Source organism: Lonchura striata, chromosome 5 (genome assembly GCF_050655825.1).
Source record: "Lonchura striata isolate lonStrDom1 chromosome 5, ASM5065582v1, whole genome shotgun sequence".
NCBI lineage: Eukaryota > Metazoa > Chordata > Aves > Passeriformes > Estrildidae > Lonchura > Lonchura striata.
In genome coordinates this window covers 44,409,889-44,432,500 of record NC_140707.1, presented here as the reverse complement: position 1 = coordinate 44,432,500, position 22,612 = coordinate 44,409,889, and the positions used below count along the sequence as shown (strand labels likewise).

General features: G+C 35.5%; 1 protein-coding gene across 6 annotated transcripts in view; it reads right to left on the bottom strand.

Annotated features, from left to right (window-relative positions):
- The window catches only part of DPH6 (diphthamine biosynthesis 6), a 223,400-nt gene that overhangs the window by 132,569 nt on the left and 68,219 nt on the right, over positions 1-22,612 (bottom strand). For 4 of the 6 annotated variants that reach the window (XR_014955604.1, XM_077784065.2, XM_085580407.1 and 1 more), the window contains exons 8-12: positions 18,230-18,317; positions 10,597-10,747; positions 9,584-9,715; positions 5,625-5,754; positions 1,173-1,347 (exon numbers count right to left, since the gene is read on the bottom strand). Coding sequence is in view for 5 of the 6 variants with exons in the window: in XM_077784065.2 (XP_077640191.2) it covers positions 1,173-1,347; positions 5,625-5,754; positions 9,584-9,715; positions 10,597-10,747; positions 18,230-18,317 (676 nt within the window). In the remaining variant the exon portion in view is untranslated. The remainder of the gene's footprint in view (positions 1-1,172; positions 1,348-5,624; positions 5,755-9,583; positions 9,716-10,596; positions 10,748-18,229; positions 18,318-22,612) is intronic. The other 2 variants (XM_031504994.3, XM_085580408.1) reach the window with 1 other exon arrangement.

Here is a 22,612-nt window from a genome sequence, read left to right as displayed (position 1 = left end):
CTTTTCTGAATTTAGTTGATGGCAGTTCCAGCATATGGAGATCAGTTGTAAAGTGAGACACGTTTCTCTAAATAACGAAGATACAAAGCTTATTAATTATAATATTTGAAGGATTATGCATGATATGGTATAATTATGATCATTGAAGCGTAAGTCTGAATGGAACAAAGTTTAAAAAACTGACTTTCTGCTTTCTCATGAAAAATGGATATAGAGAGATGATAAAACCCCACCATCCTGTAAGAACGAGATTCATACAGTAGTAATCTACCAACATTTCTTCCTGAAAATAAAACAAATTCCATATGAGCTTCTGAAGCAAAATTCTGTTCCTGAATTTTTCTGTAAAATAGGACAAAGACAAAACAAAGTATAATTGCATGGCCATTATACTAGGTGTGCAGACTCAAAAATATTTCAGGCATTTTAAACAGATGTCAGAAGTCTTGCTTAAATCAATCTGCACACCACTGGACAATATATTACACAAGGAGAGTATTGGTAAGATAGGCATGTATTTTTTGCAACAGAAAAGGCTGAGACAGTTCATGAATTGTCAGAATGGTCCTAGCTGGACAGAAAGTACCATATTAGGAGAATGTTTTTAATGCAAATTTTTTGGTCCATTTTAGCATGATACTTTAGTGCCTCCTTTTCATTATTCCAAATAGTATGCAATAGTCTGTGCAGTTTGCTATTATTTTGAAAAATAGAACAATTCTTCAACTTTGAAGTTCTTTTAAATGGTTAAGGAGCACCACAAGCCTCAAAAAGGATTTAATTAAATAAGCCTTTCAGGATTCACTCTACCTATAAAAATGTTTGAGCTTTAACAAGGAAACTGAAATATCCTCAGCTGTTCCTAAACTCTGTTTATATTCTAGGCAGATTATAAAAGTATGACAGGTTTTTTGTCTAATTATAATATACAACAGAAGTATGCTGTTCTTGAGACTCTCTGAAAAGAATAATTTAACCAGTTTTATTATCACAAAATGAAGAACTGCTGAGAGATAAGTTGTCTACAAGTTTTAAAACCATAAATTCAAAACACTATTTTTTTTAAACATTTTCTTTTGCACATAGAAAAGAAGAATGATAAAGTGACTTTATAACTGTATTCATTTCAGTAAAGGCACATATATTTCACATGATGGAACAAAAATTCCTACCTTGATGGACTGACTGTAAGGTCCTATGCTGGCAGGTGCCCAGTGGGAAATGCTCTGTACATGCATGACCAGCTTTTCATCATGTACTACATCATCTGTTGCCATGTCATACTTATGTGCAAGGCAGTCAATGCAAAACAGCACTCCTTCAGGTAACAGTGTTTCCACGCATACTCTGAAAACCCAAGATAATTATTTTTTTTCAAACGGAATTTTGCTTGAACCAACCTCCAACATTTATTTTCCACTTCTGTTTTGTCTGGACATTATCTTAGAACATTTTGCCCAGATCATAAAACAAAAGTTAGAGTATTGCAACAACCTGCTAGCATTAACACTGTTATCTTCTCAAGGACACTGCTGGCTCACAGATAGCTTCTTATCCACCAGGATTCCCAGGTCCTTCTTTGCAGAGCTGCTTCCCAGCACTTCAGTCTCTAGCCTGCAGTGCATGGGGTCATTCCTCCCCAGGTGCAGGAGCGTGTACCCCTGCCTTTGCTGAATTTCAGAAGGTTCTTTTCTGCTCATCTCTCCAACCTGTCAAGGTCCTTCTGCAGGGCTGCACAGCTCTCTGAGGTACTGACCACTCCTCCCAGATTGGTGTTACCAGTGAACTTGCCAAGGAGGGATCTGCACCTTCATCCAAGGCATTGATGAATAAATTAAACAAGACTGGTCCCAATATTGAACCTTGGGGCACACTGTTAGTGACAGATCTCCAACTAGACCCTGTGCCACTGATTATGACCCTCTGGCATCTGCCATTCTGACAGTTCTCAATTCACCTCTCCGGTCACTCATCCAGTCCGCACTTCCCTATGAAGCTGCTAAGTGACAGTCCCAAAGTTTTCTAAAAAGCAGTAGCTTATAGTTCCTTTTCAACCTTCTCAAAAGTTATTTGTAATACTAACATATTTTTCTGCTATACTTTAAGTTGCATGACAGATTCATGCATATGACAGGACTCAAAATATACTTAATCATTCATTTATAAAGTTCACTTTTGTTTCCTCCAAGGAAGACTGAGTGCCTTGATGAACAGAAAGATGTGTGTTGCATGTGGCCAGTTAAAAAGCAGGGGGAGTTGAGGGTCTATGTGGGGAAATCAACATTTCAAAGCCTGAAAAATAATTATATTTGCAGTCCATGCATAGAAAAATAATTTAGCTCCCAGCAGGAATGCAACAAAAAATTACTTGTTCTCTTTACATATAATGTAACAGCCTTATAAAATTCTTCCCATCTTGCTTATTTCTTCCAAGAAAACTATTTTTCTCCTCACCTCCCACATTTAAATATCGTATATTTTCCTCATTACCATCATCATAAGCATGGATGAATGGATTTTCTGCTTGGGCTGGTAAATTTTCAAGACAATTTTGCAAATTTATTGCAGATCCACACCCGAATCAGTGCTTCCAGCATACTGCTTGTGAGAACTTCCACAACAAGGCCTCTGTACATAATGCAATGATGCAACCATGCAAACTGCTGTATAATTTTTCTTCAGGACAAAATGCAACATAGACAAATATGCAACATAAACGCAGTGCTATGGAAAGGGACCTGAGGACCCTGGTCAGCGGCAAGTTGAACATGAGTCAGCAGTGCCCTGGCAGCCAGGAGGGCCACCTGTGTCCTGAGGTGCATCAGGCACAGCAACACAGCTGGGCAAGGGAGGGGACTGTCCCCTCTGCTCTGAGCTGGGGCAGCCTCACCTCCAGTGCTGGGGGCAGTTTTGGGTGCCACAGTATAAGAAAGATATAAAGCATTAGAGAGCATCCAAAGGAAGGCAAAAAAGATGGTGAAGGGCCTTGATGGGCAGCCATATGAGGAGCAGCTGAGGTCACTTGGTCTGCCCAGCCTGGAGGAGATTTAGGGGAGACCTCACTGCATTTACAGTTTCCTCATGAGGGGAAGAGGAGGGACAGGCACTGGTCTCTTCTCTGGGGTGACAGCAACAGGACTGGAGAGGGAATGGTGTGAAGTTGTGTCAGGGAGGTTTAGGTTGGATACTAGGGAAAGGTTCTTCACCCACAGGGTGGTTGGCACTGGAGCAGGGTCCCCAGGGAAGTGGTCACAGCACTCACCAGACAGAGCTCAAGAAGCTTTTGGCAAATGCTCTCAGGCACAGTGTGTGCCTCTTAAGGTGTCCTGTGCAAGATCATGAGTTAGACTTTGACAATCCTTGTGGGTCCCTTTCTACTCAGGATATTCTATGATGCTCTGAAAACTGTTTGCTCCATAAAAATAAAAAGTAAAAAGCCATTTTCCTGCAACTTCCTAATCTTTCCAGCTTTTTATTTTACTGATGGGAGGCTATGTAGCTGGCTATGCAAATGTGGAGACCTAAAACATGCATAAGAAATGAAAGTTAAATTGTGAGAAGTTGAGTACTATAAAGAGAACCTACAACATGCAGGAGTTGAGACTAATTTTGTGTAGTTTGCATCTGGGATTAGATCCCTCCTCTGAAGGCATACACAGCCAACCCTCCCATTTCTCTCTGATTTAATAATCCTGGCCTACAGTCAGCATCTTGAAGAAGCCTCTCTCTGCTTGTTTTGGGTCTGACACCCACACAGTATAGTGGAATGTAATGATTATCTTAAAAATGTCTTTGTACTATTTGTCTTGCTACACTTAAAATTCACAAGTCTCTGTTACACTTCATATTCTGCAATAAGAGTATAAAATATAGGATTTTTCATTAGAAAATTGCTGAACAGTTGGTTTTAAAAATATGAAGAAGACAAGAGGTATGACCACATGGTTGACCCTGCTTTTAGTGCAGGATTAGACTAGATGACCTCCAGAGGTCCCAAGCAACCTGCATTAACCTCTGATTCAAGTGAAATTTCTCAAGCTACATCAGTTCTGCATTCTCAGCATATTATCTCCGAAGCATAAGAAATTACTGTAAAAAATTACAAATTACTGCAAAAAGAAATAAGCCATTTTGACAAAGGCAATAAAAAATACAAACAGAAAATTAGTTTTAGCACACATCTTTTTAAAAAAAGAAAAAATTCATGGGCTAGGTGTTTTTTATCTAATTTTCTATGGAAAACAAAACCACTACATCTGGATAACATAGGAATCACATAGTACACACCTAGACCACCAAGCAATTTCATTATGTCAGACAAAGACTTGGATGCAACATAGAAGATTTTGTACAACACATATTGAAAAAACTATGCTTTGTGTATATATGAATTAAAGTGTTATCATCAGTGTAATTAATTTTCACACTTCTTACTGAACATGGAAGTGCAGCTAAGGTATCCATCTAGTCTGATTATCTGAGGGAAACATAGGATAACAACCAGACTGGATTGAGCCAAAGATCCATCTCATCCAGTATTTGTCTTCAACCAGAGCCAAGTGCATATAGGCAGGGGAAGAAAAGAAACAGACTAAATATAGTTTTGAAATAACTTTCAGTATCTCATGATGTAAATCCCAGGCAACAGCTCAGGTAATAATTTTGCTTTAGTATTTAACAAAATAAATGGAACAAAGTGAGTAACATTTGTCACAAAGACTTAGAAGGTTCCAGACCTCATCACTTTTAGGAAGACTTAATATTGGTAGTAAGGCTCCAGTAATGCTTTTGACACTTTCTCCTGTAACGCACTCATAGAGAAATTTTTGATGTATGGGCTGGATGAGCAGAGAGTGAGGTGGAGTGAAAACTGGCTGAACAGCCAGGCCCAGTGGGTGGGATCAGTGGCACAAAGTCTTACAGGTGAACACCCAGGAGCCTATACTGTGTCCACTCCTATTCAACATCTTCATTCATAATCTGCATGATGGGGCACTGTATCCTTGGCAAGTTGCCATCTACATGGATGTTCACAGGATGAAGAAACTGGCACACAGGAAGTTGATGAATTTCACCATGGAGAAGCTGCAAGTCCTACACCTGGGGGTGGAACAAACCCAAGGTCCAGTATATTCTGTGGGCCCACTGGCTCAAAAGCAGCATTACAGAGCTGCTGATGGACACCAACTTGAGCATGAATCAACAATGTGCTCTTGTGACAAAGAAGTTTGATGATATCCTGGGTTGCATTCAGAGAAGTACTGCCAACAGGTCAAGGGATGCAAACAGAAAAGAAAAGCAAATAAAATCCCAGCAATACAAACAGTTGTCAGTTCAATCAAGTCAAAAAGAACTAAGACTTGCAAACCATGTATTATCCTTCTGTAAGTCCATATCGGGGCGGGGGGGGGGGCATTTGTAAACCTTATGGTATATATTAAAGCAGGAATTTCTAACCCTAGTGGTTTTGACATGAGCAGCTGTGATGTTAATACTCCAAAAGGCAGCACAAGTCTTCTTCTGTGAGACACAAACATTTGGCAAAATGCTTCACAAATATGGCTACAATAATTCAGTCTATCACAGTGCATCATAAATATACTATAGCAGTAGTCTAATCCTACCTTGTTGGTGGACACAAATCAAATTCTGTCACATAAACTGAGTTTATAACACTGAAATCTTTCATGCTCTTCATATATAGATGAACCAAAATAATATCCTTCAGTTTCAGTCCCTCTGAAGTCAAATTAGCTGCAGAATTAAAAACAAAAACAAAACCAAAAAACTGTTAAAAACAGAATATTGTAAATGTGTTTAGAAAGACAGCATAGGCATCCTGGTTTTGTTCAGCAAAACCAACTGGCAATAACCTAACTGTCGTCTAAATAAGACTGAAGGTTTTGCAATATACTTTCCCCATTTAATACTTCTTTCTTTCACTACATTCTTTCTCATGTTAGTTTTCCAAATATACAGAAGAAGACTACAAAGTAAGTTTTATCCACTCTGAGCAGTGGTGAATTCTTGTCTCATGAAAACACACCATGCATCCATGCATGTAGATACATTACAGCCTGAATTACTTGTATCCATAAGTTTGATTGTCCTGGGGGGGCTTGGGGTAGGGTGCTCATTCTGTGACAATTAGTAATCTACAAAGGACTTTGAATCACAAAAATACAGCACTGGAAGGGACAATAGCTGTCTTCAAGAAAAGGATCAAATATTTATATGCCATTCCAGAGGGACGCTTTGTCTAAGCTGTTTTTAAAAACTCTCACTGCAATAATAATCTCTGCATAAACAAAGAATTATAAATGGCTAGACAGACAATAGGAAACAGAATTGGCCACAGGAGAAATGAAGGAAAGATGAGAGCAGAGGAAAGCTCAAGCAGACAGCTAAAGAATAGAAACTGAGAAGTTAAGATCATCTGAATGTGTATGCATAGAATATTCCAGACATAGTACTCAGAAAGAATGTATTACTCTCATACATTCAACAACATAGCCAGATATGTCATCATCTCTGCAGTGTCCCTTTCGTAGCTCACGAAAATAGAAACTAAATGAAGACAAAATCTTTTCTGAATATAGAACATATATAATAAGAGAGTACTCTGTGACCAAATTGAAATAAGCCATGTAAAGTTCTTAGTGTAATTTTGAGCATCTTGCCCTTTAATGTTACAGTGTGTACATATATATATACTTATATATTTGTTTTTCAGTTGAGAAGTACAAGGGTATAAAGACAATCTCTGAAGTTTGTCACCTTAGTGAGAAACAGTTTTTGTGTTAAACTTTGCAGTGCTTTTAAAGACAGTTCAGGAATTTCCACACTTTCATTAAGATTAGTTTGGTCACACCAGTACTGAATTTTTTTCTAAATGTCTCAGTTTTACTTAGTCATACTGCCAATAACAAAGGCAATCTGAAGAGGGGAGTTCTCATAGAAAAGAAAGTGTGCATAAGTGATATAAGAGGCTATATAGCAGCTAGAATTTCATACAATGCCTATGAAGTCCCAATACATGTCCAGAAATATCACCTGATAAATTAGCATACAATGGCCATTCTGTATGGAAATAGAAATGCATTTGAATGCTAACTGATAGCAATCACTAGGTCAATACATCATCAGTTAAGGAGGAAACAAGGACAATTTTTGAATTTCCAGCCAACACTTTAGTCCAGAAGAAAGGTCTGCAGTTAAAAGTTCTGCAGCTTTATATGAAATACTGGAGGGGGAAAAAGCCCTTGATCAACTGATACATACCTCCCCACACACAAACTTCCCCACTCTGAATTTAAAATATATGAGCCAAAAAAATGACTCTAATTTGTGGACACAGAGTAAGCTGAAGGGAGTGATTTGGGTAAATTCATAATTTCTACATTACTTAAAAAATATCTCCTAAGTAAAAGTACTATCCCTTATTCCCTTGCATTAATTAGAAGAACGGTGGGGAATAACTTTTCCCCAGCTTACAATCAAAATGAAATTGACTCCCAAAACAGCTTCTCTAGTAGAAAGGCATACCTGATGAACTGGTTAACAAGTTCTTGGGCTCTTTACAACAACTTCAGTTTTTCAGACACAGGACCTGAAAAGGCTTCCCTGCATTCTCATTGCATCTGTTCTGGATATACAGGGAAACCTTACAGACTTTCAGTTGAATTTCAAGCCATTCATGGTTTCTAATAATTTATAGAATATAATCAGGTGAGACTCACCCTCACTTAAGCTGAACTGCCCTAAAAGGTTATCTTGACTGAAGTACAGCTTTTTGATTGTTTTTGGTTGGTTGGTTTTTGTTTTGTTGGGGTATTTTTGTTTGTTTTTTATTGGATGTTATCCAGAATCCTTAGCTGACAGTCACAAAATACAGTATCCAAACTGTCTACAGGAAGTAGCATTTAAGAACTTTAGCCAGTATTAATGTAATAAAACTGCACAGTTTCCTTCAGCTTATGAAACTTTGCCATGGTACAACTACACCAGAGCTGCTTTATATTATACAACGCAAAGCAATTTTTGTCATCTTCCAATCATAGCTAAAGAAAAGTTTAACATGAGAGTTTAGGAAAACAAATGTATAAACAGCAATACACTACATTCCCTCCCATTCTTGGCTATCCATTCTACAGAACTTTTCATTGCATCTAGTAAAAAATGTCCATTTCCAAATCTTTTTGTCAGCACACATTCACTTTAGAGGTGGTTAAATCAATTAGCCCAACAAAGAGTTTAAAAGTACTGTGCTTATTCCATTCTCACTACAGTGAAGTTGAACTGCTGTACAGGTTCAAAATATGTGTTCTGAAAAAGCCTTAATCTGTGCACATTTGCAGATTAAGTTCTCAGAAGCAAATTATTTTGTTTGCTATGACAGAACCATAATTCATTCAGTTTCCACACGCACTTCCAAAAGGAGAATAACTAAAAGAAATGTGAGAACTGAAATTTTCTGCAAAGGATCAGAAAACTACTTTTTTCTCTTACAATCACACAGGTAATGCAAGTAATCTGTTGAAAGCAATAGGTAGGCAACTGCACTAGTCAGACACAACCTTTTTTGGCAGATGCTAAAGCAAAATTACATAATGTTTATACAAGCTAACTTCAATTCAAATATAATGATAAAAAAAGAAAAGAAACCCTCCTGCAAAATCCTCTTACTTCAGTTGATAGATGATATGCAAATTTACACTAAAATATCTACTGCCTTTTTCTGTAAAAGTCTGATCATCTCCACCTTGCTGGTTTCCAAGCAATCAAAAACTAGCTTAATGGCCTTCTACCAAGTATAATTTTGCTTCTGAAAAAAAATTATAGAGTTTCTTTATCATCCTATAATCAATCATGAATACTCAGCTGGACATGAAAAAAAATTAGATACGATAGGACAATATGTCATGCAAATTCATAAACAAGAATATGAGTTTACCCATTTAGATACTAAAAATTATTTCAATTTTTGTGAATGAAAAGAAGCCTGTACAAACATACTTTACTGCAACTTTAGAATGAAAAAATACAAAACAAAACCATGAACATTTTATTTTATATGTCAGAATCATGTAAAGAACCTGGATTTCATGTTTCCCAAGACAGCAATTTTGCCTTTACATTAGGAATATAAATTATATTTACTGCTACTGACCTAATCCTAGATGCCAAAATGTATATCGGCTTTCTAGAAAACTTAATTTAATATTATGGAAGCTACAAACATGTTTTAGCAAGTAGACAGCATCTATAGCACACATACATACACACACTATATATTTCAAAAATGCTATAAAGAGAGCAAGTACTATGTAAATAGAGTTTTTACAGTGAGATGAACACTACTCTGTCTTTCCAGGGCCTTCAAAGCCAGTTAAATTACGATGTGTTAAATATTAAAGCTGGCAGTCTTGATAGGAAAGGTTCTAATCAAATGCAAAATGAGATGGCAAACCAACAACCACAACCTATAAAGTTGTAAAACCACATGAAAATACAGATTCTTTCTTGAGATCATATTAAAAACACAATCAGTGACAGCAGATAATATATTAACTGAATAAAGCACCTCTGAGAGAAGAAAATGCTTCTTGTGCTGCATCTTGAGCATTTTTATTCTTTGATGGAAGGAAGTGGGCAGTGATACCTGAAAACCATTGGTAACCACTCAGGGATTTTCCTGAATTTTGAAGTGTCTTAGCTATGGGGAATGAAGAAAAGAACTATGATTATAACAATGAAAGGTTTCAGATTAACCAAAGATACATTTTAAATTGTTTAAAGAACTTCAACAGAACAAAAATCCACAAACTAAAAACATCTTCAAAAATATTTACAAACAGATGTAAAAGCAAGGGTTCTAGGAGAAAAGCCCCCAAATCCTTTTCGAACACTGCCTTCACAAAATATGCATACAAGTAGCATATTAGCTGAGAACTTCAGTATTTTTTCTCCTCCCTTCCCTTTTTTGCTGATCTTTCACAATTTCTTTACCTGTTTGGTTACAGACTTGACACAAGATGTGACACTGAAAAGCTAAAATTTCCAAAAGTATTCAAGTGGCATAAAAACAGATTTTCAAACTTGTATGCCAAATTTTACTGGAAGTTAGGTGCTTAACCTGGTTCTGACAATCTTTGCAAATGCATAACGTGTTTAGACATTTTTAAAGCCCACCAGGCACTTCTCCATATTCAAGAAATATATAAGACCTAACTACTATTCAATGCCCAAAGCCTGTCAGCTGTGAAACTTAGTTTTCAGGAAGTTTACCCATCTGTGTATGTAGTATAACAGAAATGTTGTGGTATTTCCAGGAGAAGGAGAGGAAAGGGAAGAGGGGGAAAAAAAGAAAGAAAAAATAATGTTATGCTCCTGTAAGCTAAGTTGAAATGCTTCACTACTATAGATCTATTGATTATTATCAGAAAATTGTATTCTAGTAGGATATCTCTTTTCAGACTAATTACTACACATTGAGTACATTTTTTTCAGGAGTGTTTGGATAGTAATTAAGATATTCCACATGCATGAAATAGGCAATCTTTTAATCTCATTTAAAAAAAAAAGTGTGAAACTCACTGAAACCCAAAGAGTTATGTTTCAAAGTCTTCCAGATGACTGGAATATTTTTCTGTGGTTCATATTCTGATGAAGGAAAAACATCATCATCCATGCAGCTTATCTCACAAGAACAGCTACTGACCACAAAAGTACCCAAGGATTCTTCCTGCTTGAGACAAACATTATAAAATAAGCAAGTAAACAACATGCTAAGCAGTATGAAATCAGCACATTTTATCATTCAAATACATGTTTAAGTTATAAAAAATATTACAGTTCAACAGGTACACATCTTAGAACAATTCACAAAATAATAGCATTAGGATTTCCCATTAGATTGCAGAACTGGCAAAACATAATGTACTCCTGTTGACATACTAAATGGAAGAAAAAGCAGACTTAGTAACTGAGGACAGCAGATATGAAAAAAATATGAAACCCAAGAATAGACAGAAAGAATACTATTATAAAGACATGGTATCCCACAATTATATACAAGACAACTGTGTTTTCAAAAAAACAAATAGTATAAACGAAGTGAACAAAGGAACAAAAGCACAAAAGTAATAATTTTATAATTAACATTGTCATTAAATACTTGAAATACAGCAAAAGACTAATAAAAAAGTTTTAAAACTTTTTGGAACAATGAATGAAGGCAGTCCATGTAAAAAAAAAACAACTCTATTATCTCACGAAGATTATCCTTTCCATAAAATGCTTTAGTATGAGTTGAGATAACAGAAAAATGCATTTCCCAAGATCTATACATTGAAGTAATTTCTTGACAAGGAATTCTTCCCAAATTCTTTCTCAGGACCAGGAAGAGAAAACTACCCACATTACCTTTTAAAGAAAAAAACAAACCAGCCAGAGTGCTTACTGACCAGTCTTTAACAATTCAGTGCTCATTACATTTTCAACATGCCACATGATTACAGCATACATTTTTAGTGTGTTTTTTTTTTTTTTTTTTTTGTTTGCTTTCTAATTTTAGAGCAATCAGAACCCTTACTCTCTCCCATCTGATTTTTCAATCAGACTTATCTGCAGAGCATATTGACTTTTGGACCATTAGCTTGGGTAATACCACTTGTCTATCTACAAGCAGTATGAATTATGACAGAATTTACCTAGAAACCCTAATCAAACATCACTGCATGCTGTAATGCCAGATTCTCTCCATTAAATTTCTTCCCAAAGATCTCAAATTTCATGTAGTGTCTAAACTATGCATTTTACTGCAGGCTTCTTAAATACGAAATTCATAAAAATTATAATAAATCCAGATAAGGCAAGATAAAAAGTTGACAAAACACGAAAAAGGATCCAGTTAAGTTAAAAGAGTGCACTTGGAAATTTTAAGAAAAGGCTAAATTACAAGAAGATCATTATCTGTGAGAGGAAACTCAGTTCTGCTGACTCTGAAAGAGGTCATAGGTAGTTTTATAAGCACTGTAAACACTAAGTCTATTATCTAAGAGGGTCTGATGTTATTTGATTGGACTTCATTTTATTCATTTCTCCAAGAAAGACAAGGCAATAGTCTACTTTACATGAATCAATTGTACCTCAGAGGTTAAAAGAAGTCAAGAAGATGTAACGCAATACCCCAGACAAAAACTGCAATTTAGCACAAACATGACATGCATTCCAACATTACCACAGACAAGCATCCAGCAGCATCCCTACCATTTCCCACTCATTGAATTACACCTTTGACTACTGTCATCAGTTGGTGCATTTTGCCATTACCCAGAGGGATGCCTGATTGCTCCTAAGTCCTCAGGTATGACTTAAAAAAATAAAGACGCAGGAATACAAATCTGTAATTGAAAAAGATCTTAAGATGGTTTAAGCTACAAGAACCAAGGAAATTAAATTATTTTAGAAGTTTCTTATTTTTTTACCTACAAGAGATCACTTCATGGACATTTACAGACTGCATAGCAGCATCACATGCCAGAAGTGCTACAAGTAGCTTCTTACAAATTGTTGTTTTAATAAGTAAATTATTTTCACTGAGTAATTTGTAGAATCTGCCATGAAACAATCAATTTGCATTGTAGCATGGGCATTCAAGGGAGTTCTAATGTAACTCATGCAGAGTCTTCACCTCTTGGTCCTACCCCCAAGTAAGCATGCACAGACATGGTGATATGAATGATGCTATTACACTGCTGCTTTGAGTTTTGTTTTTATATCACCTGGATTTTAAGTTCACTGTGCCATAAAAATCCATCAGAAGGGAAAAAATAGTTAACTGAAAAGGAAGAAGTTCCAGCTTGCCAGTTTTTTACTCACTTTTATTAAGCTTTATATAATCACCTTTGAAGAGATCTACAGATACAAGTATCTTCTACGGCTGCTGTTAGAGATCTGTAACTTCTCTCCATTCCCTAACCTGAAGGACCAAATTTATATGTTCTGTAAAGAGCACCTTTTCCATTTTTTGCCACTAGCTAAAATGCTTTATTCTATGTTTCTAAACATGACTTCTGCAGGATGTACTTAATAAAAAAAAAATCAAGGGTATGAGCCTCACAGGATCTATCACAACTAGTTTGGTATAACATAGAGAACTCCCCTGTAGCTTTGTAATTTGTTAATATTACAAATATCCCAAACTGATGCCATGTGATGCCATCTACAGTCACCTTTTTCCTAAGTAACTCTGTATTTTACAAATAATTTAGCTTCTATCAGTATTTTGTTACAGAGATAAATAAAATTATACATCTGTGTTTCCACACATACATAAAAGCCTGTTCAGTTGCAAAATTTTTGGAAATGATTGCAAAATATCAGAAATCTCTTATAAGTCTGTAAAAAAATTAGGGATGTCTGTTGATTTCAATGCCTATGATACATCACAATGACTCATTCAAGGCTCCAAAAACATTGGTAATGAATCACTTCCCACAGCAGCACAGGTGCAGGCTACAGCAGAAGTATTAGGTGTGGAACCTGGCACCCGAGGAGCAAAAGGCTTGATGCCAGCCTAAGCAGAGCTGCCATACTCTGTTTAGTAGCTACATTTAAATCCACACAAATGCTGGTACTCCATTCCTCTCAACAGAGGAAGTAATCTAAGAAGCTAAAACTTATAGACTGCCACAAACAAAATAACTTTTCCTGAATAATATTCTCATCACTTTAAAAAGAAAAAAATCAAGCTTGCTATAATGACATTTTAATTAAATCTTACAGAACCTATTTTATCGCATAACATTTTCATGTTACTTCACAGAAGCAATATATTTTCCCATTTGTTACACAGTTTCTCCCACACCCACTGTACATTGTGATACCAACCTAATTTTGGATCAGAGCCTGCATGCATGCATACACTTAACTATATTCACATAACTCATGTCATTGATGCAAGTGTGCTCAGAATGAAGTTAAGCAAATGCACAAGTGTTCCAAGATCCAAATTTTTCTGTTGAAAAAGCCTTGGAGCTAGGACTTTGACTGATATAGCTGAAATTCCATGCAGTGGTCTTTTATGAAAACAACAGATTGTCTTTTTAAAAAGCTTACATTCTCTGCTACAGAAACTGGTATAAAAACCTATCACAACACAATTCTAAAACTGATAATTCTCCCACTGAACAGTAAAGAGAATATAGTGGAGCAGAGAGCTCAGAAGACAAAAGATTACAATAATCTCTTTATTCTTTGTGATACACCTTGATAACAGAACTCCTTGAAATAAATATAATGAGATCACATGCATCTTGCATTACTTCGAGTACAATACAGAATCATAGGAAAGAATGTCCTTTATGCCAAAATACTTTCAAATAAAGTATCTTCATTAAGAAAAGAACTAAAAATGATCTTTTCTCAGAGAACTGGACTGAATCTGCAAGTGAATAGAGTAGAAAAAAAAATCCTTTATTTATTATCTTAGTGTTTGAAATAAATCAGAGCACAAAAAAATTTTGGTGGTATTTGCTATAAAGTTTTGAAAACAAAACTATAAGGATTATCTATATTCTTATGCTGCAGAAGGGAAACTAAAGGTTGCCTAGAAGAAGTATAGTTCATTGACAAAGTATTCAAAAAATGCTACCCACAATGCCATCTACAAAACATGTTTTGAAACTTGAAACTCCTTCCTATTTTCCCTGACATCACTGACAAAGTCTAATTCTAAAGCTAAAGTTCTAAATCTAGATTAACTAAAATAATTAACGAGGAACTGGACAGAAAAAGACCACAATGTTAAATAATATATAACCTATAGGATTGTATGCCTTTAATACACATGGCACACAGATGTCTCCTGAAAACCTTTTCTAAACTTACAAGTGTACAAATTACAGAATTCTATAAACGCTTTAAAATCTTCTCCAAAATTACTTGTACAATAGATCTCCTGCCATTTATCAGGGGCAAACTGCTTACACTTCTGACGTGTTCCAGCTACAAGGTCAAGATCTTTTACAAACAGGAAAACACAATCTCAGTTTATAACAGGTAATATACTGCAATGGTCCATTATAAGAAAAAGCAGCAGCATGCATGATTCCTGGGTCTCTTATAGGCAAACAGGCTCCTTTCTTCTGCAAAGTGTAGAAAGAAAACTATGTTATTCCCTCTAATTCTGGACTTTTCAAACTTAAGGGGTTGCAGCTTCCCATGTTTTATTGTTTGATATGTGTGTGCTCCCACTCACTGGAACTCGGAAACAAAGTATTCATTATTAAATGTGGGAAAGAGCAAATGTGAAAGCATGAACCACAGCTAGTATATTGACTACTGTCATCAGAAGTATGTTCCCATCAGCAGAAGCTCCAACAGCTTTAATTTCTGTTTCTGATCTTTACAAAGCCAACACAGAAAAGTAAAATAAAAATAGCAGAAAGTAAAAGCAAGTTCATTGTGTTGACAAAGTAAAAAAATAAAAGTTTCACAGTTGTATTTTTCCTAGTTGAAAATACTCAGAATTTAATTTTCCTTGAGTAGAAGGCCAATACACCTAATTTAAAGATTCTAGAATATGCTTCAGAACTTATCTCCTCCAAAAAAACCCGTTCTATATTTTAAGTGTATGAAGTGATTATCTAGGCAAAGTAAAATATTGATGAAACTTGGTATCTATATTATAGTGGTGACCTTGTTTTATACTCTGAAGTAAAAGAGGCATTCCCAAATTTTGAGCATTAGTGTTTCATTAACATTCTTTTTTATTCTTACTGTTTTTTGTAAAATGCCTACAAAAATTGTTTACCAAATTTTTAATAACAAAATATAGTATTTATCTCTTTAGCCTTCTCTGCATCACTATTTATAAAAGAAAAGTGTGTGTGCCTAAAAAAAGCTTCAATTATTATGCAAAAAACATCTTGAAGTTGCACAGAAATATATTAAACCAGAACAGTGAGTACAATGTTATGTTCCCCTAGGCACAAGGGCTCATTTTGATGCCAGAAACAATCTAAACCAAATTTCTAAGCAGGCTTTGTAGTCAAACATGAAGAGATTTAGCTAAAGAAAATGCATTATAGAGGAGAAAAGACAGAAGAAACCAAGGTGCACTAGCTATAATTGCAAAATGATTTTAAAAGTAAATTCAAGGAATGTAAAATTAAGACTTGTAGCAAATAACAAAGACAAAATTAACATACAATTCAGTTAAAAATGTTTATCTCACAGTAGAAAAGATAACAAAACTGATGTCATAATACTTACTAGAATTACAGTTCACTGTGGAGACTTAATATATTCTACAAAGTGCTTACAAAAGTGGCTACTTTTACACATTGTTCATAATGGTTATTATTTTTCCCAATTTTCAGTAATCCCTTGAAAGCCTCAAACTCCTTCTGAAGCAGTTTTTTTCCTGCAGTACTTTATTATTATGGAATTGGCTGTTAAGTGCTGCATGCTAACAGATACTTAAATTTTTCCACAGGCTATAATAACAAAATACTGAACCAAAGTCCAATAGTACAGGCATATCAACCTTGAAGGCATGCCTTTATTATTATGCAGTTAAATAATGCTAACAGTTACGGTCTGAAAGTCTGACTGGTTCTCCATATTTATAACTTCTCAAAAACTTAGCTTATTTTATCATGACATAAAATAATCTACAGCTAAAAGATCTTAATGCTTTTGCAAAAATCAGACTCTTTTCCTTTTAAATATACATTAGTTTATGTACTAAAATTCAGGGCAAGCTGCTGCAAACCTTACCCCTTGCAAAGTGTGACAGGATTGGAAATACGATTTACTACAATACTGCCTGAAACTGTGGGGCTTTAACCAAATCTAAAGCATCTACATAAGAAGGGGAGAAGAGCTACTGAACAGATAAAAGTAAAATTGTGATTCTTATATCAAATATTATGCATTTTAATATGATTTTTCTTCTGATTTATGTAAAGCTTTGTGGTTTTCATTTTCCCTAGCCTGTCACATTGTAGTGATGTATGGTACATTTTAGCATCAAGTTTTCTATGAGCAATAAAGTCAGTGCCCCCAAAGAAATGTCAATATATTATCAGTCTTCCCCACCATGCCACATTCCCAAATTTTCCTTTATTCAGCCTATTTGGTTTCTTTTTCACATAGTTTATATCATTTTCAGTGTCCCACACAAATGTTTAATGTTTTATGTTTGAAAGAAATCCAAAACTAGAAATTGACAGGATGAAACACAATTTACTTTCTAAGGCGAAATGAGACCATCATGGAAGAAAAACACTGAGGTATTTTATATGTTTTGAACAATAAAATTAAAAAAAAAAAATGTAAGGAAGAGGGGAAGGCATGATCTATTGAAAGACATGCAGGAAATATTGCTTAAGATACATGAAATTTGAAATACCAATAGAATAATGTTCTGTAACAATTTCTGCACTTCTATCGTCAAAGTGCAGAAAGGTATAAGAGCTATAAAAAGATGACTGCAACAATAGAAGATCATGATGCATTGTCTTCAATAAAATACTAACACTTGTAGAGGCTAAGGAAGAAAGAATAATTTTAACTGTAAAATAATAAAATGAAAAACAGAAAAGTGATGACAAATATTGTCTGTTTTGACCTTATTTCTGTTCACATGAAAGTCTGCAACATTTAAACCACCTGAGTTCTTATTCCTGTTCTGCTCTTTCTACAGAATCATAAATTATCAGAATTAGTTTCAACAAACTAATGATGATTCCTTTAAAATGTTTGACCAAGATAATCTTCACATGATTAGAAGTCATTCATTAAGTGTATTTTTCATATGGAAAAAAACCCGCAAACCCAGAACATTCAAAACTCAAGCACTTACAGGTTAGCAAGTTTTTATATCATCCACTTTACAACAGAAACATCAAAAAGAGATGCCACCTCCCAACAAATCAATACTGTTCACATGGTTTAGCAATACAGCTCTGTTCTAGAGTGCAGCTGTTTTACCCAGGTTGCGCATGCGCTTCCCTGAACCACATTTGACTGAGCACCTTGAGGTTTTGAGATGAAAAATGCCACACAAATATACTACTTCCATTCATTCACCTGACACAAGTGTGTCTGATCATTCCTAAGGGCAAGTTCTGAAATTCAGCTAAATATCTACATTGTTATTTGAATGTAAAATTTACATGAGAATATGATGAAAGGAAAAGAACATTTGCAGCCTACTTGCCTTATTCTCCAGGTGTAGTTTTAAAAAATGAAGGTAGGCCACAGGTGCAAATGCATCAGCCGAATGCATGACCACCTTGGCTGCATCTCTGAAATACAAATTTTTTATCATTAAATAGTATAGTATATATATTAGAGACTATATCAAACAGTATGTATATATATATATATTGAGAGACTACACTTAGTCACTGTATAACACAAAATCTAATGTAACTCATTGAAAATCTATTAATTTCTTATCAATGTTTTTATATAAATTAAAAAAAAGTAGTTTGTTGTATCAAATCATACTGTTAAACAATACATTACCTTCAAGAATTTTCAAAAGGAATAAACTATACTTCCTGTGTGAGCTGGCATAGGAGATGCAGCAAGAACCATACAACAACAGATGAAATGCAAAGAGTAAGCTTGTTTTTGTTACCTCGTCACCTGGGGCCCCTGAAGCAGTATTCAGGCAGGGGCACAAAAGAAGGGACACAGGTAGTGCAGACACTTGGTCCATGCTGGAGCATCACCAAACCTGCGGGTCCCACCTGCATCTCAGGGATTTGCACAGGTGCAATATCCCGCTGTGCTTTGATCTCCCCCACAGCAAGGCAGGGATCTCAAGTGTGTTCAATAGGGCCCCACAGTCTATCACAGGCCTATGTTATCTATGCTATCTATACACAGATTCTCTACTCATCCAACACACGAGGCCAAAAACAATTACTATGATACATGTGTTTTTGACATCCCAGCTGCAAGTCACTTGAGAGTATTTACAACCCTCCTTGCCAATCTTACACTATATTCCCACACTTCCAGACCAATATTAAGAGAATTAATTATCTGTAGTATCTGAAAATATAAACTACGCTGTGTTTTAGATTCCAGAGACTAATACGTAAAGCAGTCTTTAAATTTCATCAACAGGAAATTTTTCAAAAGTCCACTATTTTAATAATGCTCCAGTGACTAGTTTTTGAAGTATTAACAACATACAGTATTGCACACTGAGATGTTGACTGATTGAGCCATCTTGCATCTGATAGTGAAGACTACTAGACACAACTTTTTAATGCCAAATGTGTTGGTAACAATGTTAAACTTCCTGTGTGCTGATTCAAATTAGTTAATTTTAGTTTTCATTTTTACAGACACAATCTGTCACACTTTGATTCACAAGTGGCAGTATCTGTTATATCCATCTGCATGGTTTTACTACTTAAGAAAAAGGTAGCTCTAAGAAACAAACATCAGAAGGTGAGAAACTCAAGGAAAACATAAGAGAAATTCAGATGCAGTAAAAGAAAATCTGAAAGTTGTTGAAAGTAAGGCTAAGGACACACATAATTTTCCAGAAACCATGATGCCCTAGGTACCTTCATAGGGTTCAAAGAGATGACATAGATTTCTAGTAATACCACATAAAATCAATGCAAACTCAAAGCAGTTGAAGCTTTGGCCAGATGCCAGGTCCTCAACAAAAGTGTAAAATTAACAGAAATATCTATTCTATAAAATGTGTTTTGGGATTTAAAAATATTAAAATGTCACAAAATAATGATAAATACCTTTAACATAAGAAGACCCACTTTAAGCAAACTTCTAAAGTATTTTGAAAAATAGGCCTCAGATTAATTCTTGAGAGTAACTATCAATATTCTTTATGATTAAAATATGGTTTATATTTAAGATATAAGGTACTTTATACATAGTTCCTGCAGATTAAATTAATTTTTTTCAAGTGACAATGGTGTCTTCTAATTATAGCAGAAATAGGTAGAAAAAAAAATGGTGGAAAGCAGAATAGTTCTGTTTAGACCCAATTAGTCTCCAATCAAAAAAACTAATCAAGTCCTGAATTTGACATGTCATATTCAGCTTGGAAAATAGTAAAAAACTGCAACCAATTCAAAACACAGGAAAAGTAGAGATTTAAAATGAAAAACAGTGATTTGTGAGACCCCAATATATTCTATAAGGCCATTTCACACTAAAAGCCTGAAATTTGAGTAGGAACTTGACTACCTAAGATGATTCATGTTTGATTGTAATGGAAACACAGGAATTTTGTTAAGGAAATTTTCAGAAGACTGAAAAAAAAGAACAGTTGAAAAACTGTCTCAATCAGCTATTTGTTTTGAAATCAAAATCGTCTGATCTCTCAAGACTTCTTGAAGATTTACAAAGCATCCCATCACTTTGAAACATTCTGGAACTTTCTCAGGACTAATATATCAAGCTAGAACAAGACTGAGAGTACAATCAATGCTTCTCAGAACATGACTATTTTTTCATGTTTACAGAAATTATAATTTTATCATTTTGCTTTTAACTCCAAACCTGGAATTACGAGCCTAAACACAGAGCTAATAGTAAGGTATATAAAGGAAAATTGTATTTCCCAAATATTTCAAATGTGACCATTTACTTTCCAAAAGATCAAACTATATTCTGTGTTCCATGAACAAACAGGCCTTTATCACAAGAGTAGATATTAGATGTTATTCTAATATATGAGAAACAGATCTTTACAATTTCAAGAAATGTTGATTAATTGGACTTTAAATATCATCATAAGAAGGATAGAAAATGCTTGGTACATTTCAAACACTGAGAGTAAGAAAGCTGACAACTGGATTACAATAGACTGCCTGGGAAAACCAGATAAACTCCAATCAGACTCTTGTTCAATATTTTGTTTGTAAGATTTTGCTTTCACTACTAGATATTGTTTATTTTCAAATATATGTTTCACTCAATCTGTCATGGTTCCTTTGTGAGGTACAAGAATGGCAAGAATTCAACTTACCATTCAGAAGCAAAATTCGTCATAGTTTTACATTAAAGAGACTCACATTTCTCCGTAAGTAACATTCAAGGTTGTATTTTTTTTCTTCCTGAGACAGAATATTTTTTTTATTTTGCAAGGATATACTGTAGAAACATACCTTGCAAAGTTTGAGAGGGCAAAAATTATTAGCCAGTGAAAACACTACCTGCAAATAGCGTTATAAATAAAAGGCATACTAGATTTTCTCGTTCTTTTAGGTTTATGTGGTAAGGTTTTGGTGGTGGGGGTTAGTGTTTAGAGGTGGTCTCTATGACATGAGACCAAGGGGCGGTGAGCTCATTAACAACACTGGTAGTGTCTCAGTGATAACATATTTTAAAACTATGCTGCAACAGGAGTGAGAAAAACATGGTAGTGACAGCTGCGCAGACACCAAGGTCAGTGAAGAAGGAGTGAGCAGAGGTGCTTCAAATGCCAGAACAGGTTCTATGCAGCCTGTGGAAAGAACTGTGGTGAAGCAGGTTGCTCCGCTGCAGGCCAGGAAGGACACATCAGAGCAGATACACGCACTGCAGTCTGTGCAGAAACCCACACAGAAGCAGTTTTTCTGAGAGGACTGAGCCCAATGGAAGACCCGTGAGGAGCAGCCTGTTCCTGAAGGACCATGCCCCATGGAAAGCATAGGCACTGGAGCAGTTCTTGAAGAACTTGCCTGGTGGGAAAGACACACATTGTTACAGCTCACGAGGGAGCCCCAAGCAGAAGCAGGAGAAAAGTGTAAAGAGAAGGGGGCAGCAAAGACAGTGTTACAAGCTGACCAGTTTCATTCTCCATCATCTTGCACTGCTCACTGGGGAGGACGTAGGAAAGTCAGGAATGAGGAAGTGAAATTAAGCCTGGGAAGAACAAGGTGAGAAGATATATTTGCTTCCCATTGGTCTACTTTAAAAAAAAATTATTTATTAAATTTGGCAATAAATTAATTTTCCCCAAATTGAATGTGGTTTTCCATTACAGTAATTGGTAAGCCATCACATTGCTTTCTTCTTGACCTACACATCCTTCCATCTTATTTTCTATCCCTGTCTTCCTAAAGAGGGAGAGTGAGAGCAGCTTGGTAAGAACCTGGCAGCCAGCCAAGGTTAATCCATCATGCCTGTTTTGAAGGCAAAAGTATTCTTTAATGTCTTCCTCAGAAACTTTTAACTCAGGAGATGTTCAGGAATTTAGGGATCTTGAAAATCCTGACAGATTTTAACCTCTAAGCAATGCATACAACACCATTTAAGCTTTAAAAATTGCATCAGGATTTAGTCCTGCTTAAGGAATGGTACTCCCAAATTCAGTGCCCCTACTGAGACTTTCCAAAACCACACACTTCTCTCTTTCACCGCCCCCTGCCCCTGTTTTCCCCTCCCCACGTGGTGGGATGGAGTTGAGAATTGCAGGCACAAAAGGCAAAGATCATGGATTCAGATAAGAACAAGTTACAGTAGCAGCAGGTAAGATAAGAAAATTAACAATAACAGCAAAGAACACAATCGTGAGTGATTCACATTCAAAAATGCTCATAAGAGCCCTGGTACAATGAACAATACA